The following is a 19,615-nucleotide window of genomic DNA, read 5'->3' as shown; positions in this document are numbered from 1 at the left end:
TTCCCTCCGCTGCGCCGCCACTTCACCCCGCACCACTTCATTCACACGACTTAATTTAGTTCCTTGAATCATGCAAAGGGCAGCAGGGGAATTATTTGATTGTGACCTTTTGCACAACTGTGTTTTTTAAAGCAATAAATAATAACATAACATTTTTAAACAACACCTATGACTTGCTGATGCTCTGGGCACTTTTCGATGTTACTTCTTAAAAAAATAAAAATTTCATTTTGCTGGGTGGCTGAACCACAACTGTAATGAATTTGCAAAGCTTCACGGCAATAATCCCCCGTTTCACCCGCGGCGGCGGCGATGTCGTCGTGCTCACCGCGGTTGTCGTAGGTCGGCACAAATGTCCCTTGGGTCGAATCGGCGGTTTGTGCGGCCCCAAGACGGGGGAGACGCTTACGCACGCGAGTGGGCGGCCGACGCTTTATCTCCACTTCCCCTCGCCCGTGACCACGGCAACAGTAACCACAGAGTGGCCACATTCGGGAATCGATTTGCCGCACTGACGCGAGCGTTTTGAGCTCACTGCTCCGCGAACAGAAGCAAATTAAACTAGGGAAGGGGCGTTTTCTGTACATCCCCATGCAAACTATTAAAACTAAACCATTCTTATTTTACCAGGTAAGACTCACTGAGCTAAATAGCTCTCTTTCAGAAACGACCTGGTCACAAATGATAGCCCAATGAAGTGGCTTATCACGTGGAAATTTATAGCAGCCACATACTCTTTAAACGCATGTTTCTAAATGTAGAAGGAAAAACCGGAGGACCCGGAGAAAAATCCACACGACCACGGGGAGAGAGATGTGCAAACTCCAAATATACACGCGTCAGGGTCGGGATGAAACCCACGACCTCCTGTACGCGAGGCGAGGTAGTTAACATCTCGCCAGCGTGTGCCTGGGTCATCGCGTGCAGGACACGACTGTCGCTGTAAAACCTTGAGGGGGGGGGGCTGGAAATTCCCGCTCAGTGCCGACAAAGTGAAACGAAACTGTGGCACAGGCAGGCGCAAAACAAAGCAATGCAGAGTGACCACAGAGGAAGAGGGAAGATGCTGACTGCAAAAAAAAAAAACAAGGTGTATTGGTCCCCGAGACATGCACCACGTGGAAAATGGGTAAAGGTGCAGCCCTGCAAGTTGCTCGCTCACACACCACTGCTGGTGGAAGGGTATTTTAGCTAAACTTCCCACGCTGGCCACTACATCTTGGGAGGTGTAAAATTATGATACAGCTGCATATTAACACTCCGTGGGAGCAAGGCCATGTGCGCTTGTATCCAAAGTAGTGGGTTTATAGCAGACGTTCCCCCTTGCCTCCCCCTTTCAGGATAATTTAAGAATGGCGTTTCCTATATCAGAGTTGTGCTTACACAGATCGTCCCCGAGTTACAATGGTCCGGCTTACGATATTTTTACTTACGATGGGGTCCTCGTAACGCATCTCCATCGTAAGTAGAGGACTACCTGTATATAAGTTGTGCGTCAAAACAGCTTTTACTGTAATATATGGGTCTCTATGCGAGTCTATGGGTCTCTGCACGAGTGTGTACCGGCATATATATGCAGGGCAATCATTTCTCACCGAATAGTTTCTGTGTGGTCATTAGACCAGAGGGGGGGGGGGGGGGGGGGGGAATGTGACTAGCCTGCCAGAGCCACGGCCACGATGAGAGGTATACTGGATGTGGAGCGCCGGGCGCGCGTACCCGACAAGCAGGCAGCGCGAGCGCTTGGCCAGTCCCAGCAGCACGAGCAGGCAGAGCAGCAGCTGCACGATCAGCAGCAGCAGATACGCGAGCCACCTGCCACCGGCACGACATCACCACAAACATACGCATCGAAAAATCAGCTCAAGCCTCCCCGTAAATCACGTGACTTCGGTGTGGCGACACACATCCTCAATCGTTCCCCTCTCCCCGCCGCCCTCTGTGAAAACAGACGCTGCTCCTTCCGCAGCAGCTCACTTCTGCACGCTCATTCCTTCTCTCTCTTCCCTCCCCACTCATCATCACCCTTGCCTCCACGACATAATCGCCCGGTCATTCCTTCTCTCTTTCCTCCCACTCGGCACTCCTTCATTCCTGCTGCTCATCTTCAGCCGAGCATTCATTGTCTGTTGTGGGGACCTCCGTCACGGCATCCCTTCTCCGTTCCCTTTTCTTTTCCCATGAATCGCATCCTTGACTCTACTCCCGTTGCCACGGGTAAAAGGTTTTCTACGGTGTAAAATCATTGCACGTACACGGTGACATCTTGGTAATCGAATGCTCAAATGAATCGATCATCCCTGCTCCGATTTATAACTGGTTTGTTTGGGTGAGGTCGTGTAAGTAATGATCTAAACAGTTTTAACCATAACCCTCGACCACCCAACAGAGCCAAACATGCCAAACGATTTGGTTAAAGAAATTTCAACAATTTTCAACTCAGCTCTGCTAGCGTGATGGTACGAGAGCAACGACGACTCACCGGTAAAACTCGGCAGACACCACGAGATCGTGAAACTTCCGGATCTCCTTCGATCCCGCAGTCGGGTCGGTCCAGAAAGAGATTCCGACGAGCTGCGCCAGGGCCACCTTGAGCTGTTCCCTGGCCTGCACGACGAGCCCCGAGAGGTTGGCGTACGGGATGGCCCCCTCCAACGCGGCGAGGTCATCCGTCACGCTGCCGTCCAGCTGCCCCTCCGTGCCCTGCACCTGCGGACAGGACGTGGGCGGATGCGGGATTTGGCCGGACGGCACCACCGCAAAGGACGGTGGTGGTCGGGGGGTGGCGGCGGCGGCAGGCGTGCGGCGAGGAGGGCGGCGGTGGAGGCGTAAAAATGGGCACGGCAAGCGGGGTGGGCGCGGCAGCGGTAGTGCCGTCACATGCGGTGACAGCGCGATACGTAGCATGGGTACGTGGGCTTGTGATACGTAGCATGGATATGCGTGCGTGTGATATGTAGCACGGTTATAAGTGCATGTGTGATACGTAGCACGGATACGTGGGCTTGTGATACGAAGTATGGATATGTGTGCGTGTGATACGTAGCATGGATATGCGTGCATGTGATACATAGCACGGCTTTACGGGCGTGTGATATGTAGCACGGGTATAGGTGCATGTGTGATACGCAGCGCGGGTATATGGGAGTGTGATACGTAGCGCGGTTATATGGGCGTGTGATATGTAGCGCGGGTATATGGGCGTGTGATATGTAGCACGGGCATATGGGCGTGTGATACGTAGCACAGGTATATGAGCGTGTGTAATACATAAGCATGAAAACTATAAGCAGACCTCCTTTCTGTGTCTCCATGCATAAATAAGTTTTAGTCATTGGCCTATTGAATATTCAGATAATATTCATCTGGAAAGGCCAATGGCTATTAAATATTGTATTTACATGCAGAGACACAGAGCAGAGTTCTGCTTGTATGTGCATTTACACGTATAATAACGCTGCACAACGACACATCGTGATATTTAACAAAGGGGACTCAGTGCAACAAGGCTTCACAGTAAAGCCACGCTCTGTGCAAAGTGTACACAGGCGCACAAATTGCCGTACCTAAACAAGTTATCACGAGTTCTGGCACATGCTGCGTGCTGTGTTCAGCGGTAAGCCACATTCGCCACTGCCTGGTTGCGTAACACACACTGTGTGTGCTGTGTTTTTTTGTCCACGTTATTTACAGTTTTGAGTTACAAGCGAAGCAGGAAATTCAACTTGCGGTGGGTGGGTCTAGCAACCGGCCGCAGAATGCTGGGATACGTCTGAGTATGTCCTGGTGCATGGATGCATCGGTCAAAATACATTCTAGAAACTGCCCGACGATGCTGGTTGTAACCACCAGCGTAACGCTTGTACCCAATTGTTAAATGTGTGTGGATCGCAATCCAACATGAACTGCTGAAGTGGTAATAAATTGGCGAGTTTTATTGTGTTGTTGGTTTAGTTATATCCAACTCATGTGTGAAAAAGATGTAAGTTCAGACCTCCATTTTGTGCCTATATAAATACAAACATCTGTTTATTCCGTTGTCCTATTGGCATTCCAGACCAATAATATCCAGCGGCATTCATTTTAAACAAGTGAATCTCTGCACTGTTTTTGACCTTCTGGGTCCCATCAGTATAGTCAACTTTGAACAAATTTCTGCTGAATTACCATGTTATTGACAAGAGCCACTCCTTCTCAACAACGGGACACTGTTCATGGTGAAAAGCGACGCGAGAGATGCATTTTGTTCGACTGGCATCGGACAACAATGGCGTGATTTTCAATTTAAAGCTTTCGTGACTGCAGGGATTCATATTCTTGGTTCTTTCGGTAAAGTCTTTAACAATGGCGTGGTTCGGAATTTCGTACCTACGCAGAAATTAATTTGCTTACAAACTTCTGGTGAGACTTTACCGAAAGAACCAAGAATAATAATGGCGTGGTTCGGAATTTTGTAACTACTCAGAAATTAATTTGTTTACAAACTTCTGGTGAGAACACGGCCACCGAAAACCGAACGCATGCGCCGGCGCAAACTCTGTAGCGGAAGCACACGAAAGATTGAAGAGCGCTTAAAAAAGCGGACGGGGTACGGGAAGGAATTCAACGGATGCAACACACCGTTCTGTGCGCTCCTACCAGAAGGGTCACTTTGGAGATGGTCTGGTTGACCCGTGCCAGCGAGCCGGACAGCTGACTGACGCCGAAGTGCGCCTCTCCGTTCCCGTAAAACCCCACAGCGATGGCCGCGCTGCGTACGGCAAGACACACGCACACACACGCGTGCGCACACACACACGCGCACACACACACACGCGCGCACACACGCGTGCGCACACACGCGTGCGCACACACACACGTGCGCGCGAACACAGGTGCGCACGCAAACACGGAAGGTGGGGGACGGTTTCAAATATCATCAATAACGTGCGCGCATGGGCAAAGGCGAAGAGAGGGAGTGGGGATAGCAGGCCATTGTCATGTACCCGTAGCAGAGAACGGGAGTCAACCGTGGTCATGAGATGGCGTCAAAGTCATCTCCAATCTTCAAGTTAAATAACAGTGATAAGTAACCCTACGATTAGGGATAGTGAACCCACCCAGGCTTTTTGTAATCTTGGTCAAGACTAACACGCTAACTGCCAACATACTTACCAGGTATGAGAAAAGAAAAACGACCCACTGCCAGCTGGGTGGTTAAACTACTACAGGGTGAAGAGGGGTTAAAAAAAAATAGAATTCTGACCCCAGTACAGCATTCTCTGCCAGGGGGGGGGGGGGGGGGGGGGAGGCAAAACACTCTTACATTGGTGCACAGTGCAAAGCTAGCGTGCCCGCCAAAGGGTTTCTCTAGAGGCACCGGGTAAAACGTCAAATGAGGCCCTCATTGACACCCCATCGACTTTTATAAGGTCCTTCTCAGATCCGAGGTGCAGGGCAAAGCCACCCCCATCACTCGGCAGTCCTGGCGAGTGGAGACATTTATCTTGGCACCAGTCTCTAAGCTGGCTGAGCAACTATAGCTGGCATCGGCGCTGGCAATATTTACAGTCGCGCATACGGCCGCGGATAAAACATTTCTTTTTTAACTGGGGAAAATGACATCCCATAAAAAACGACTGCTCCTGTAAACACCACATTTACCACATCTAGAGTGACGGTAATTACACCGGGAAGTGAAATTCTACACGGGGCCTTGGCAGATTGTAAAGTTGAGCCCTGCGGTCTCTATTAAACGCCTGCATGCCAGAGAGCTTGTACCGAGTTAGCGGTCAGGTTTCCCTGTAATTCAGAAAGCTAATGTACCGTATTCTCCAGATTATGAAGCACCATTCCCCTCTGTATTTTAAAGTAAGTGTGGTGGGGTGTGTATTATAATCCAGTAGGTGTGCGTATGCACGTGACTAAAGTTGTATAACTTTATTGACATCGGGCATACATGTTTTTTTAATCCAGAGAATACGGTAGTCGTCACCAAATCCACCAAGTGCCCGGAAACCACATCACCACCATCGTCATCGTAACCATTTATTTATTTATTGTTGACACTGTACCCTGCACAAGCATAAAAACAATGCCCCAAACTGCCAACGGGGAATCACAACATAGCACAAGCAGGCAGAAGCACACATGAACGTAGAAACACAAACTTTGCATACAATTGATGCGGCAGGGATGTTAATGGTTAGGAAACTGCACTTGCGATCCATAGGTTGCCAGTTCGATTTCCAGGTGCAGCAGTAGAAACAATGGTGCAAGAATCTCAAATCCACCACCCTCTCGCCACCAACCCCATTCCACCTCTGGTATCTTTGTCCACCCAGAAGTATAGATGGGCATGCCAGTCAGTTGATAAGACAGGTCACGTGTGGTGGTGTTACAAGTGGGTACTCTCACCTCGTACAAGAAGTCTAGGCCGGCATTGAATATTAGGCCAAAATACCCTCTCTGGAGGGAGGGGCTCTGTAAATTAATTGCACGCTTGTCTGTCTGTATGACTGTCTGATTGTGCAACTATTTGCACAACTGTCTAATTGTGTCACCGTTTGATTTCGTCTTTGTCCGATTCGTTGAGCCCTCTTCCATTTCATGACAATCTCATTCCCCAATTGACCGGACGATTCACCGATTCTCCGATTGCATGACCATCCGATTCCCCGATTTGACTGGGCGATTCCCCGGTTCCCCGATCGTTCTATCGACGGGCCTGAGTGAGCGACAGATGACGCGACGCCGCCCCGCTCACCAGCAGATGATGGCGCAGGTGGTGACGCAGCACGTGGCTTTGCGCGACGGATCGCTCTTGAGGTGCGACGCCCCGCGGCAGCACAACACCATGAAGTGCACGGCGAGGAAGAGCAGCGTGAGCAGAAGGCAGCCGCCCGCCAGGCACAGCAGCAACAGCAGCGCCTGCCACAGCAAGCGCGCAACAGACGGAGAGAGTCAGCTGAAAGCGCAGTCAACGTTCCTCACGTCCCACAAGCCAATGTCCTCGACACCAGCACTTGCTGTCGTCATTGTCGTTTTTGTCATCATTGCAATCACCAAAACTATCATCACCAGTATATTAATCTAGCATCATCACCGTCATCGCCTATATTATTGTCGTCAATGTCATAACCACCATCATCATGATCGTCATATCACCGTGATCATTGTTAATGAGTACTGTCGTTATCAACGTAACCAACCAAATTACCATCAAATTCATCTTCACTATCATCATCTTCATCGATATCAGTCATTGCCACCACTGTTATAGTCATTGTTATCATTGTAGCCATCATCCTAATCATCGTCGCCATCATCCTAATCATCATAACCATTGTCATCATCACGGTCATCATCATAGGAGGGAGGTGGGGGGGGAGTGGGGACCCAGGAGGGGGTGTGAATTGTACACACCCACGACCCACACATCCAAGACATTCCATTCCACCACCAACAACAACCTCCAACACAACTGTCTAGGCTCTACTACTACCCAGACATCTCCACTGGGCACAAACCCTCAGGGATTAGCTAAACAAGATCCACGTAATGAATGATTCACCAGCCTACCACCTAGCAGAGACTCTCACGGTTCTGGCGGTTGAGTCGAGGTCGCAGAGCCAGTTTACTTGTGTTGTTTTTAACCTTATTTCGTGTTGTTTCACATTCATTGTGCTGTGTTTGGCCAAACTTAGTATTGTCACATTTGCACATGTACAGCCCTTGTCAGTCCACTGCTAGAGGGGGGGCCTCCTCACGCCGCGCAGGTCATTGCAGGTTATTTGACCATACTTCACCACGCAGGTCAGTGTGGGTTGGCGAAGGTGGAGGACATAAAAACGGTGGAGCATAAAAGTGCAGTCCAACAATAGATGTACCTGCCCTGCTGCCGAGCACTTGGCTCCAAGGCTGGCTGTATGCAACATCTTGTATTGTGCACGACGGTTACCTTCCAAAGTCTGACGACATGGGCGCATTCCAGGTTGCTCACTTCATTACGACAGGGCTACGCTACTGTTTTGAAACGGAACACTGTACAACATTGAAGTTGCAAGGTGGAGCGGTGGTTAGCACACTGTGCTAATGCACTCGGTGACCCAAATTCGGTTTCCGGCCACAGCTTACATCAGTGATAACTCAGAAAACATGGAACTTTTGGCCCAACGCTGGCCCAATGTTGGAATGTCTACTGGGGACCAGTATCTTAACTGTTCATGCAACTATATTTCCACCCCCTCCCCCTTCACTGACCAAACAACCCCGATTAAAACCGATACAAAGCAGAATAATTTTACAATCTACCAAGTAATTGACAAATCGCTGTAAATTATGAGTCCCGTAGTATGTGTGCCTCTGCTAAGTTCTCTTCCAAGAGCAGGTCCATGGCTAAGAATTCTCTCCATCTCACCACTCAACAAAACTCGACACTCGGAGTTCGAGTCGTGACGAGGTAGTGAGGTGGTTTCCCCTTTGCCTTAACTCAACAGTGTTGTGTTTTATAGCCGTCACCGTAGTTTCAGATGGCCTGTTCGCTTGTTAACATTGCACTGTCCGGCTACAATGGACGGAAAGCGCCCGAGGGGATGGATGCCGTGGAGATGGAGTGATGAGATTAGCTCCGGTGCAGATGGCATTGGCGAGCAGAGAGCCTCCATCCAGCAGTGGATAGATCACGACTGATGATTTCCGGATGCCCAGGACAAATATCATAAAAAGTATACATTGTTAAACTTTTAATTTAACATGTAAGCCCATTAAGCTATATGCAGTAGCTATTTTCAGAAGCGATCTGGCCACAAATGATAGCCGAACGCAGTTGCTTATCATGTGGAAATGTATAGCAGCCGAATACTCTAAACGCACGTTTCTAAATGTGGAGGGGAAAGACCGGAGGACCCGGAGAAAAATCACACGACCACGGAGAGAACCTGCAAACTCCAAATATACAGCAGGCGTCAAGGTCGGGATTGAACCCACAACCTCCTGTGGCCACTCTGCTGCTGGATCAGAGTCTCGTCCTCGACACCGTGCGGATCATAGGGGTTGTTTGTGACCATACATCACCGCTATGATCAGTATGGGTTGAAGGGAGTGGGGGACCCAAGATAGGTTCAGATACCACTCGCCACTGATGTGAGCCGTAGCCAGGACACGAATTCAGGTGGCAAAGTTCATAGAGCACCACCTCGCAGCACCACTGCGCCCCCACGTAACTACCAATGGACATCACACGCAGCAGACAGGTCATCTGTCCCCACTTAAGATTCGCATCTGCTGCTGACAATATTAATTACCACCAGAGAGGCTTTTAATCAAAACAGAGCCAAGCAGTGTCATATAAAATAGGCTGGTGGAAACAAATAACGATACAATTATGCATCATCAGCCATTCTCTATCCACTGCTGGATGAAGGCCTCCTCAAACCGGAGCCATCTCTCATAGCCATGCGATTTAGCAATTATCTACCGGGTAAAGCAGTTTAATAAAATGTCACTCGTGTGGCTTTAAAAAAAATTACGATGAAAGGATTGGTATTATTCTTTGGTTCTTTCGGTAAAGTCACGTAGAAAGAAAAAACAATTTAAATAATAGCATACGACCTGGTCAACACCCTACCGTTATGTTAGCCGACTCTGTGTTGTATTGCATTATATTTCTACATTTAGTAGGTTTGTTTTCTTTCATTTGTACCTGATGATGAATGGTTGTGTGGCAATCGAAACGTAGTAGGCTATTATTTAATCTATTTTTTCTTTCTACGTGACTTTACCGAAAGCTCCAAATCAAGTTTGAAAGAATTGGTGTTATTCAGGACATGACGTTACATGTTTCTTGAATTCATCCGCGCGGAGCTTTGAGTGCGTCATTCCTTCCTATCCGTGGTGGGTTTGGACAGACATCCCAATACAGCAAGACTCGAGACTCGAAGTGGGGTGCTTTAGAGACATGCGTTTAGTGCATTTGGCTGCTAGAGCTGTACACGTGAGAAGCCACTCCGTTGACCTATCATTGGTGATAGCCAGATCGCGTCTGACAAAGAGCTAACATAGCTCAGTGGGCCTTACCTGGTAAAGTAAAAAGTTAGTTCATAGTGAAATAGTTGTTCGTAGATACATGGCTTTTACTGCATTAATCTTGAAGGCGCCCATTCTCATCAGATATTGGAAGCGGAGCACAGGACTGCGCCCGGATAGTGATGGAATGGGCGATTGTCACCACGCACGAACACCAGTCGTTGTTGTTTTAGGTTGTGCAGCAGAGAGGGCAGTGAAAGGAAAATGATCCCCCGCCTTCACCAACCAGCGCCAATAACCTACGAGGTGAAGTATGGCCAAATGTTCGCGGGCGCTCTTCCAACAGCGGCATCTCGCGTCTCTTTACACAACGACCATTTTTCGGCAGCTTTTTAAAAAAATGGACAGTAATTGCGTACAGTGAATCGCGTTGGCACGGTGCTGTAGGATGATTGTTATTAGCAGCACGCCGCGCTATGAACTGGGCCATACACGAGTTTGGTTCCCGGGCCACGGCGAGTGATACCCGGACTGATTGTAGTTACCACCACCCACCCCACTACCACTACCACCACCACCCACACTACCACTACCACCCTCCCCACTACCACCCACACCACCACTACCACCCCACTACCACTACCACCACCCACCCCACTACCATAACCACACCACTACCACCACCCACCCCACTACCATAACCACACCACTACCACCACCCACCCCACTACCATAACCACACCACTACCACCAACACCACCACCCACACCACTACTACCACCACTACCACCCACACCACTACCACCACCACCCACCCACCCCACTACCACCACCGCCATCCACACACCCCACTACACCACCCACACCACTACCACCACCCACACCACTACCACCACCCACACCACTACCACCACCCACACCACTACCGCCACCCACACCACTACCACCACCGCCACCCACCCCACTACCACCACCCACACCACTACCACCACCCACACCACTACCGCCACCCACACCACTACCACCACCGCCACCCACCCCACTACCACCACCCACACCACTACCACCGCCATCCACACCACTACCACCACCACCCACCCACTTAAACCAACCCGCACGCAGCAGCGTGGGGGGAAGTATGGTCAACAACGCCCATGACCGAGACGAGATACACAGAGACAAAGAGAGAAGGGGGGGGGGGGCTTCATCCAGCAGTAGATCGACAATGACACCTGGCACAGCACTCGCTGTTGCGCGCTTGGGCCCCAAACATCGGGGGATGCGACCGGCAAATGTCTCTCCGTGCCCCGCACACCACATCCAGTCACTCAACCCCCTCTCGGCTAGCCGCGAGTTAACCACGGCCCAAACAACAACAAACATCGATCGAGACACGAAAGCTCCCCCCCAGACACCCCCCACCAAAACAAACACGAGAGCCGCACACAACCTGTTGGTAGTCGTGGCTGTCCGGAGCGAAGTCGGACGAGACGATGGCGAACTTGAAGCTCAGGTGGGGGAAGCCGTGGAGCCAGGAGACCCACCAGGGCACCACGTAGCCCGCGGAGGACATCCCGGCGGGCGGACGCAGGAGGAGATGGAGGAGATGGTGATGGAGGAGGTGGTGGTGGAGGAGATGGTGGTGGAGGTGGTTGTGGCAGGGCAACAACGATAGCCCACGACAGCCGTTACCAACAACGACGACAACGACGGACGAATTCGCAGGGCGGACGAACGCGGGCACATGGGCAGGGAGAGAGAAGACGAAGCCAAGGTGCGGGACACGGAGTGGGAAAATGGTGAACGACGAACGAATGGGGGTGGGGGGGTGTTGTCTCCGTGTGCTCGGCCGATGCCCGACGCGGTGCTGCTGGGCCTGGTGGTGTGGCGGTGGTGGCGGCTCGGACAGGGCCGCGGCTTTGTGCGGCTGCTGCTGCCCGAGGCGGATGTGAGACAGCGCGAGCCGCCCCGTGACGGCGCGAGCCGGAGATGTTTGTTTCGCTTCGCGCAAGAAAGTTCGCCTCGGCGAATGACGTCACCCCCCCCCTACACCCCCCCCCTACACCCCCCCCCTACACCCCCCCCCTACACCCCCCCCCTACACCCCCCCCTACACCCCCCCCTTACACCCCCCCCCTACACCCCCCCCCTACACCCCCCCCTACACCCCCCCCCTACACCCCCCCCCTACACCCCCCCCCTACACCCCCCCCTACACCCCCCCCCTACACCCCCCCCCTACACCCCCCCCCTACACCCCCCCCTACACCCCCCCCCCTACACCCCCCCCTACACCCCCCCCCTACACCCCCCCCCTACACCCCCCCCCTACACCCCCCCCCTACACCCCCCCCCTACACCCCCCCCCTACACCCCCCCCCTACACCCCCCCCTACACCCCCCCACCCCTACACTCCCCCACCCCTACACTCCCCCCCACCCCTACTCCCCCCCCACCCCTACTCCCCCCCACCCCTACTCCCCCCCACCCCTACTCCCCCCCACCCCTACTCCCCCCCACCCCTACTCCCCCCCCACCCCTACTCCCCCCCACCCCTACTCCCCCCCACCCCTACTCCCCCCCACCCTACATCCCCCACCCCTACACCCCCCCCTACCCCTACAAACCCTCCCGCCAACCCCCCCACCCCTCCCCTACACCCCTCCCTCCCACCCCTACACCCGTACCGCCCCCACCCCCTCCCCCCTACTCCCCTTCCCCTCCCTCCATCTCCCTCCCCCCCTATATCCCCCTCCACCCCTCCACCCCTCCACCCCCCCTCTCCGCCCCCTTTCCATCCCCCCTCCACCCCCCTCTACACCCCCTCTACACCCCCCTATCCACTCCCCCTCTACACCCACCTATCCACCCCCCTCCACCCTCCTCCACCCCCCTATCTACCCCCCCTCCACCCCCCCCTCTACACCCCCTCTACACCCCCCTATCCACTCCCCCTCTACACCTACCTATCCACCCCTCTACACCTCCCCTCCACTCCCGCTCCATCCCCCGTTCCTGGACTTCAACTCGCGCCTCCTGCTGGCCAGGGATCGGCGGCTTCCTCCGCAGCCAACTCGGCAAGCTGGTGACGTCCCGACTACCCCCCGAGTAATCCGATAACACCTAGCCTTAATACTCACCCCCCCACCAACCCACCCACCCAGCCTTAATACTCACCCCCCCACCAACCCACCCACCCAGCCTTAATCCCCCCCACCAACCCACCCACCCAGCCTTAATACTCACCCCCCCACCAAAAAGTGTATTGGTTTAGCCATGTTTGTGTTGTTGTAGTACAGAGTTAGACTGATGGCCTTAATCTAAGTTGTCTTGTGGTTGTTGTTTGACTTGCATCCCACTGGGATTTTTGCACACAGCGTTGGTGTACGGTGTTTTTTCTGCAATATTTTTGCTGTCTTTTCTTGGATTTTCTGTTTGCACTTAGTCACATATTCACTTTAAGATGTTTTTTGTTCATGTTTTTTGTTTTTTGTTTGTTGCGGTTGCACCCGATTCAAGAGCTGAATGGCTCACAGGGCTATACCTAATAAATGAACTTGAAACTTGAAACTTGAACCCACCCACCCAGCCTTAATACCCCCCCCCACCAACCCACCCACCCAGCCTTAATACTCACCCCCCCCACCAACCCACCCACCCATCCTTAATACTCACCCCCCCACCAACCCACCCACCCAGCCTTAATACCCCCCCACCAACCCACCCACCCAGCCTTAATACTCCGCACCAACCCACCCACCCAGCCTTAATACTCACCCCCCCACCAACCCACCCAGCCTTAATACCCCCCCACCAACCCACCCACCCAGCCTTAATACTCACCCCCCCACCAACCCACCCACCCAGCCTTAATACTCACCCCCCCACCAACCCACCCACCCAGCCTTAATACTCACCCCCCCCACCAACCCACCCACCCAGCCTTAATAGTCACCCTCCCCCCACCAACCCACCCACCAGCCTTAATACTCACCCCCCACCAACCCACCCACCCAGCCTTAATACTCACCCCCCCACCAACCCACCCACCCAGCCTTAATACCCCCCCCACCAACCCACCCAGCCTTAATACTCACCCCCCCCCACCAACCCACCCACCCAGCCTTAATACCCCCCCACCAACCCACCCACCCAGCCGTAATACTCACCCCCCCACCAACCCACCCACCCAGCCTTAATACTCACCCCCCCACCAACCCACCCACCCAGCCTTAATACCCCCCCCCCACCAACCCACCTACCCAGCCTTAATACCCCCCACCAACCCACCCACCCAGCCTTAATACCCCCCCCCCCACCAACCCACCCAGCCTTAATACCCCCCCACCAACCCACCCACCCACCCAGCCTTAACACTCACCCCCCCACCAACCCACCCACCTAGCCTTAATACTCACCCCCCCACCAACCCACCCACCCAGCCTTAATACCCCCCCACCAACCCACCCACCCAGCCTTAATACCCCCCCCCACCAACCCACCCACCCAGCCTTAATACTCACCCCCCCCACCAACCCACCCACCCAGCCTTAATACTCACCCCCCCACCAACCCACCCACCCAGCCTTAATACCCCCCCCCCACCAACCCACCCACCCAGCCTTAATACTCACCCCCCCACCAACCCACCCACCCAGTCTTGATACTCACCCCCCACCAACCACCCACCCAGCCTTAATACTCACCCCCCTACCAACCCACCCACCCAGCCTTAATACCCCCCCCCCCCCCACCAACCCACCCACCCAGCCTTAATACTCACCCCCCCACCAACCCACCCACCCAGTCCTTGATACTCACCCCCCACCAACCCACCCACCCAGCCTTAATACTCACCCCCCACCAACCCACCCACCCAGCCTTAATACTCACCCCCCCACCAACCCACCCACCCAGCCTTAATACTCACCCCCCCACCAACCCACCCACCCAGCCTTAATACTCACCCCCCCACCAACCCACCCACCCAGCCTTAATACTCACCCCCCCACCAACCCACCCACCCAGCCTTAATACTCACCCCCCCACCAACCCACCCACCCAACTTTTAACACTACGAACCAGCCCACCTCCCACACCGCAAATCCCACTCATGGCACTTAGACAACGCGATTGGCGTTCATGATTATTCGAACGTGTTGATCAAACTCAGAATATTTTTTTTTAGACGCGCGGAACCCGATGAGTTACGGTGAAGCTCGTTTTTTCACTGCAGTTGAGATTACGGGCCGTCCATAAATGACGTCACGCACCGAGGTTTGGGGGGGGGGTGGTCAGACATTTGTGACGATGTGTGACGAGGGGGGGGGGGTGAGAAATGTGACGTCACATCAAAATGCGCAACTTTAAATAAATATAGACACGTTCTACTTAATTTAATACGTTTAAATAAATGTTTTCTCCTTCAACATCAGAGTGCAGCGCCACATTAAATACGCACTACAATGACAATAGCTTAAAGCGATTTGAAGCATGTTTTATTTTTTTTTGGGGGGGGGGGCAGAGCTTTGGGACGTCATATTTGAGTGGGGGGTATGTCTTTTTGTGACGCTGTGTGACAAGGGGGGGGGGGGGGTCAAACATCGTCAAAAATCGCGTGACGTCATTTATGGACGGCCCCTTATCTCACTCGAGCGCATTTCCCCCCACTCCCCCTCCTTTGGCTGTCGCTCCGTTATTAGTCTCGGCCACTGGCCCATCGTCGCTTCCATCGACGGTGTCCTTTGCCAAGCACATCGTGGAGGCAAGGGGGGCGTCCATAAATGACGTCACGCGATTTTGGACGATTTTTGACCCCCCCCCCCCCTCGTCACACGGCGTCACAAAAAGTCAGACCCCCCCTCAAATATGACGTCATAAAGCTCAGCCCCCCCCAAAAAAAAACCCAACATGCTTCAAATCGCTTTAAACTATTGTCATTGTAGTGCGTATTTAATGTGCCGCTGCACTTTGATGTAGAAAAAAACATTTATTAAAAAGTATATTTAATTAAATAGAACGTGTTGTCAATATTTATTTAAAGTTTGCGAATTTTGATGTGACGTCACATTTCTCAACTCCCCCCCCCTCGTCACACATCGTCACAAATGTCTGACCCCCCCCCCTAGGTGCGTGACGTCATTTATGGACCGCCCAAGGGTCGGTGGATCACCGCACACACATTGTGAGACTCCTCGTGTGTGCATCGCGGTGCCATGCCCTGGCTCACCAGGAGAAAAGCGGCACAGCAAGTGGACTAATCGCCATCTGTTTCCATCCGTACGGGGATTGAGTGTTGCCCCCTCGCGCGTGTGGGTTTGTCCGCGGGTGCTCCGGTTTCCTTCCGCGTGTGTAAACACACTCGTCATTAGTTGGCTGAAAAATCTTAACCAAAAACCCAATGCAGAGCCCACCTAAGAAAAAGAGTCATACTCTTTGGTTCTTTCGGTAAAGTCACGTAGGTATAAAATAAATTAAATCACGACGTTTCAACCGCAGCGAGGAACAATTGCTGAAGTGGGCAAAAGGGCTGCTATGGCAGGAGGCTATATAGGTAAGAGAGGGGGGGGGGGCCCTTTTGCCTTTTCAGCAATTGTTTCTTGCTGTGGTTGTCCCACCTGATAACGGCCGCTTGTGTTGCGCCCGAAACGTCGTGATTTACTTTATTTTATTTTATACCTACGTGACTTTACCGAAAGAACCAAAGAGTATGGATCCCTGCAGTCACGAAAACTTCAAATCTAAAAAAAAGAGTCATCCCGACTCTGTGTGTGTGTGCACCCATCTAGCTTGAAAAACGCCATTCCAATTGTTGCACAGGCGATGTTAACTCTTGCAAGGAGGAATTACCTCCGTGCCAGTTATATTGCCTGGAGGCAGTTTTGGCCAAGAGCCAAACACCATCGTTAGCTGCAGCTACAAAACGGTGGCAGCTGCCGCCGCTGCCGCTGGGTTATTCGTAAGTCTACAGATGAGATCACGTGGTGCGACAGCGGCACTGGCTGCACCACAGGACCATGCGTGTTGGGGGGGTGCCACTGATACAATCCATGCGTTTCGCTGCTGAATCTTGATCGAGTTCACGGTGCAGTGTAGTGTGATGACACCATTAGCCCCGCCGGGAGACTGCTGAGCGCTTCGTTAGTAATTGTCCTACGGTCGTAGCACGGTCAGATAACGCCCCCTCTACGACCCGATACGGCGCGGGGGGGGGGGGGGCCTTCATCCAGGAGATGATTGGCACAAGGGCCGTACCAATTAATAACTCGATGCGGGTTAATTCGGCGTTGAGTGTTCAGGCTTCGTGAACGAGCGACTCTCAGGCGCTTTAGCTGGAGCGACTGTCAGTGTGAGTCATCGGCAGCCACGATCTCTATCCACTGCTGGATGGATGCCCCCTTCCCCCCCAAACATCCACATGGCGCTCACGCACCAGCTGCTGATTGCATCGCTCCATCACTGGCACGTGCGGACGTCTACTCAGGCGCGTTCCCTCAATTGAATCGTCTGTGCGGGCTCATGCATTCTCTGCGCGTCATTGTGGTAAACCTGTGGACATTGCAGGGTTGATTGAGCTCTCGCCCCTGTGGATATTGCAAGCTCTCGGCGTTACGTGTCATGTATGCACTGCATGTTGAACTTCTTTCGCACCGTACGTAGCCAGCCGTGCTAATTAGAGGTGCAGTGCTGAGTCTATGGGCAGTATTCATACTCTTAGGTTTTTTCGGTAAAGACTCGTAGGTAAAAAGTAAAATTAAAATTAATAAAAGTAAAATATCCAGGGGCCTACCTTGGCTCCTCCCCCCTCAACCAGTATATATACAAGGTCGGGTCTCTTGGAATGTATCTTTACTTGATACAGCAATCGGGCTGTGACGGTACCACCTGAAGACGGAAGCTTGTGTTGCCTCCGAAACGTTGTGATTTTTTCTTTTACTTTTATTAATTTTAATTTAATTTTTTACCTACGTGACTTTACCGAAAAAACCTAAGAGTATGAATCCTTGCAGTCACGAAAGCTTCAAATCTAGAATCTATGGGCAGTGTTGAGTCTATGGGCAGTGTTGAGTCTATGGGCAGTGTTGAGTCTATGGGCAGTGTTGAGTCTATGGGCAGTGTTGAGTCTATGGGCAGTGTTGAGTCTATGGGCAGTGTTGGTCTATGGGCAGTGTTGAGTCTATGGGCAGTGTTGAGTCTATGGGCAGTGTTGAGTCTATGGGCAGTGTTGGTCTATGGGCAGTGTTGAGTCTATGGGCAGTGTTGAGTCTATGGGCAGTGTTGAGTCTATGGGCAGTGTTGAGTCTATGGGCAGTGTTGAGTCTATGGGCAGTGTTGAGTCTATGGGCAGTGTTGAGTCTATGGGCAGTGTTGAGTCTATGGGCAGTGTTGAGTCTATGGGCAGTGTTGAGTCTATGGGCAGTGTTGAGTCTATGGGCAGTGTTGAGTCTATGGGCAGTGTTGAGTCTATGGGCAGTGTTGAGTCTATGGGCAGTGTTGAGTCTATGGGCAGTGTTGAGTCTATGGGTAGTGTTGAGTCTATGGGCAGTGTTGAGTCTATGGGCAGTGTTGAGTCTATGGGCAGTGTTAGTCTATGGGCAGTGTTGAGTCTATGGGCAGTGTTGAGTCTATGGGCAGTGTTGAGTCTATGGGCAGTGTTGAGTCTATGGGCAGTGTTGAGTCTATGGGCAGTGTTGAGTCTATGGGCAGTGTTGAGTCTATGGGCAGTGTTGAGTCTATGGGCAGTGTTGAGTCTATGGGCAGTGTTGAGTCTATGGGCAGTGTTGAGTCTATGGGCAGTGTTGAGTCTATGGGCAGTGTTGAGTCTATGGGCAGTGTTGAGTCTATGGGCAGTGTTGAGTCTATGGGCAGTGTTGAGTCTATGGGCAGTGTTGAGTCTATGGGCAGTGTTGAGTCTATGGGCAGTGTTGAGTCTATGGGCAGTGTTGAGTCTATGGGCAGTGTTGAGTCTATGGGCAGTGTTGAGTCTATGGGCAGTGTTGAGTCTATGGGCAGTGTTGGTCTATGGGCAGTGTTGAGTCTATGGGCAGTGTTGAGTCTATGGGCAGTGTTGAGTCTATGGGCAGTGTTGAGTCTATGGGCAGTAGGTATGTATGCTGAACTTCTTTCGCACCGTACGTAGCCAACCGTGCTAATCGGAGGTGCGGGGAAAGAACAACTTACACACTAAACACAAACATCTGCCATGCACAAGACGAAGGAATCCCCATGAAAACTCTACAGCTAGCAGTGAAACCTCCCTGTGTCAGACACTGGCACCGGGGTAATGAACAGAACGACTTCTGGAGTCACTGCGAAAGTCTTGCTCCCTGCATTGACCTTGAACTTGCATTGACCTTGCACAATAATTTTGTTAATCCACTCTGTTGCATGAGATCCCCCTCCTCATTACCCACCGTGCGAGTCGTGGGGGTTGTAGGGGTTGTTCGACCATATTTCACCATGATGGTTAGTGCACGTTGGTGAAGAAGGGTTCTTGGGACCGATTCAGATATCAATCACCACTGGTTTTGGTCTGTGGCCGAGGATCGAACTCAGGGCGCTCCATTTGTTAGCTACAAAGTGGTCCAGATGTCTCATGACCTCCCCAAA

The 19,615-nt window shown here is 52.3% G+C and overlaps 1 protein-coding gene across 1 annotated transcript in view; it reads right to left on the bottom strand.

Moving 5' to 3' along the window:
• LOC133353685 (protein tweety homolog 1-A-like) overlaps nt 1-12,019 on the bottom strand; it is a 28,622-nt gene extending 16,603 nt beyond the window's left edge. The window contains exons 1-5 of the mRNA XM_061570119.1: nt 11,456-12,019; nt 6,746-6,909; nt 4,639-4,750; nt 2,483-2,709; nt 1,720-1,815 (exon numbers count right to left, since the gene is read on the bottom strand). Of these exons, the coding sequence (XP_061426103.1) occupies nt 1,720-1,815; nt 2,483-2,709; nt 4,639-4,750; nt 6,746-6,909; nt 11,456-11,578 (722 nt within the window). The 5' untranslated portion in view covers nt 11,579-12,019. The remainder of the gene's footprint in view (nt 1-1,719; nt 1,816-2,482; nt 2,710-4,638; nt 4,751-6,745; nt 6,910-11,455) is intronic.
• Nucleotides 12,020-19,615: the final 7,596 nt, after the last annotated feature.

This window comes from Lethenteron reissneri, chromosome 44 (assembly GCF_015708825.2).
Source record: "Lethenteron reissneri isolate LAM-NWPU_2019-01 chromosome 44, ASM1570882v1, whole genome shotgun sequence".
Taxonomy (NCBI): domain Eukaryota; kingdom Metazoa; phylum Chordata; class Hyperoartia; order Petromyzontiformes; family Petromyzontidae; genus Lethenteron; species Lethenteron reissneri.
Note: the sequence above shows the minus strand (reverse complement) of the source record. Positions and strands in the feature narration are given on the sequence as shown.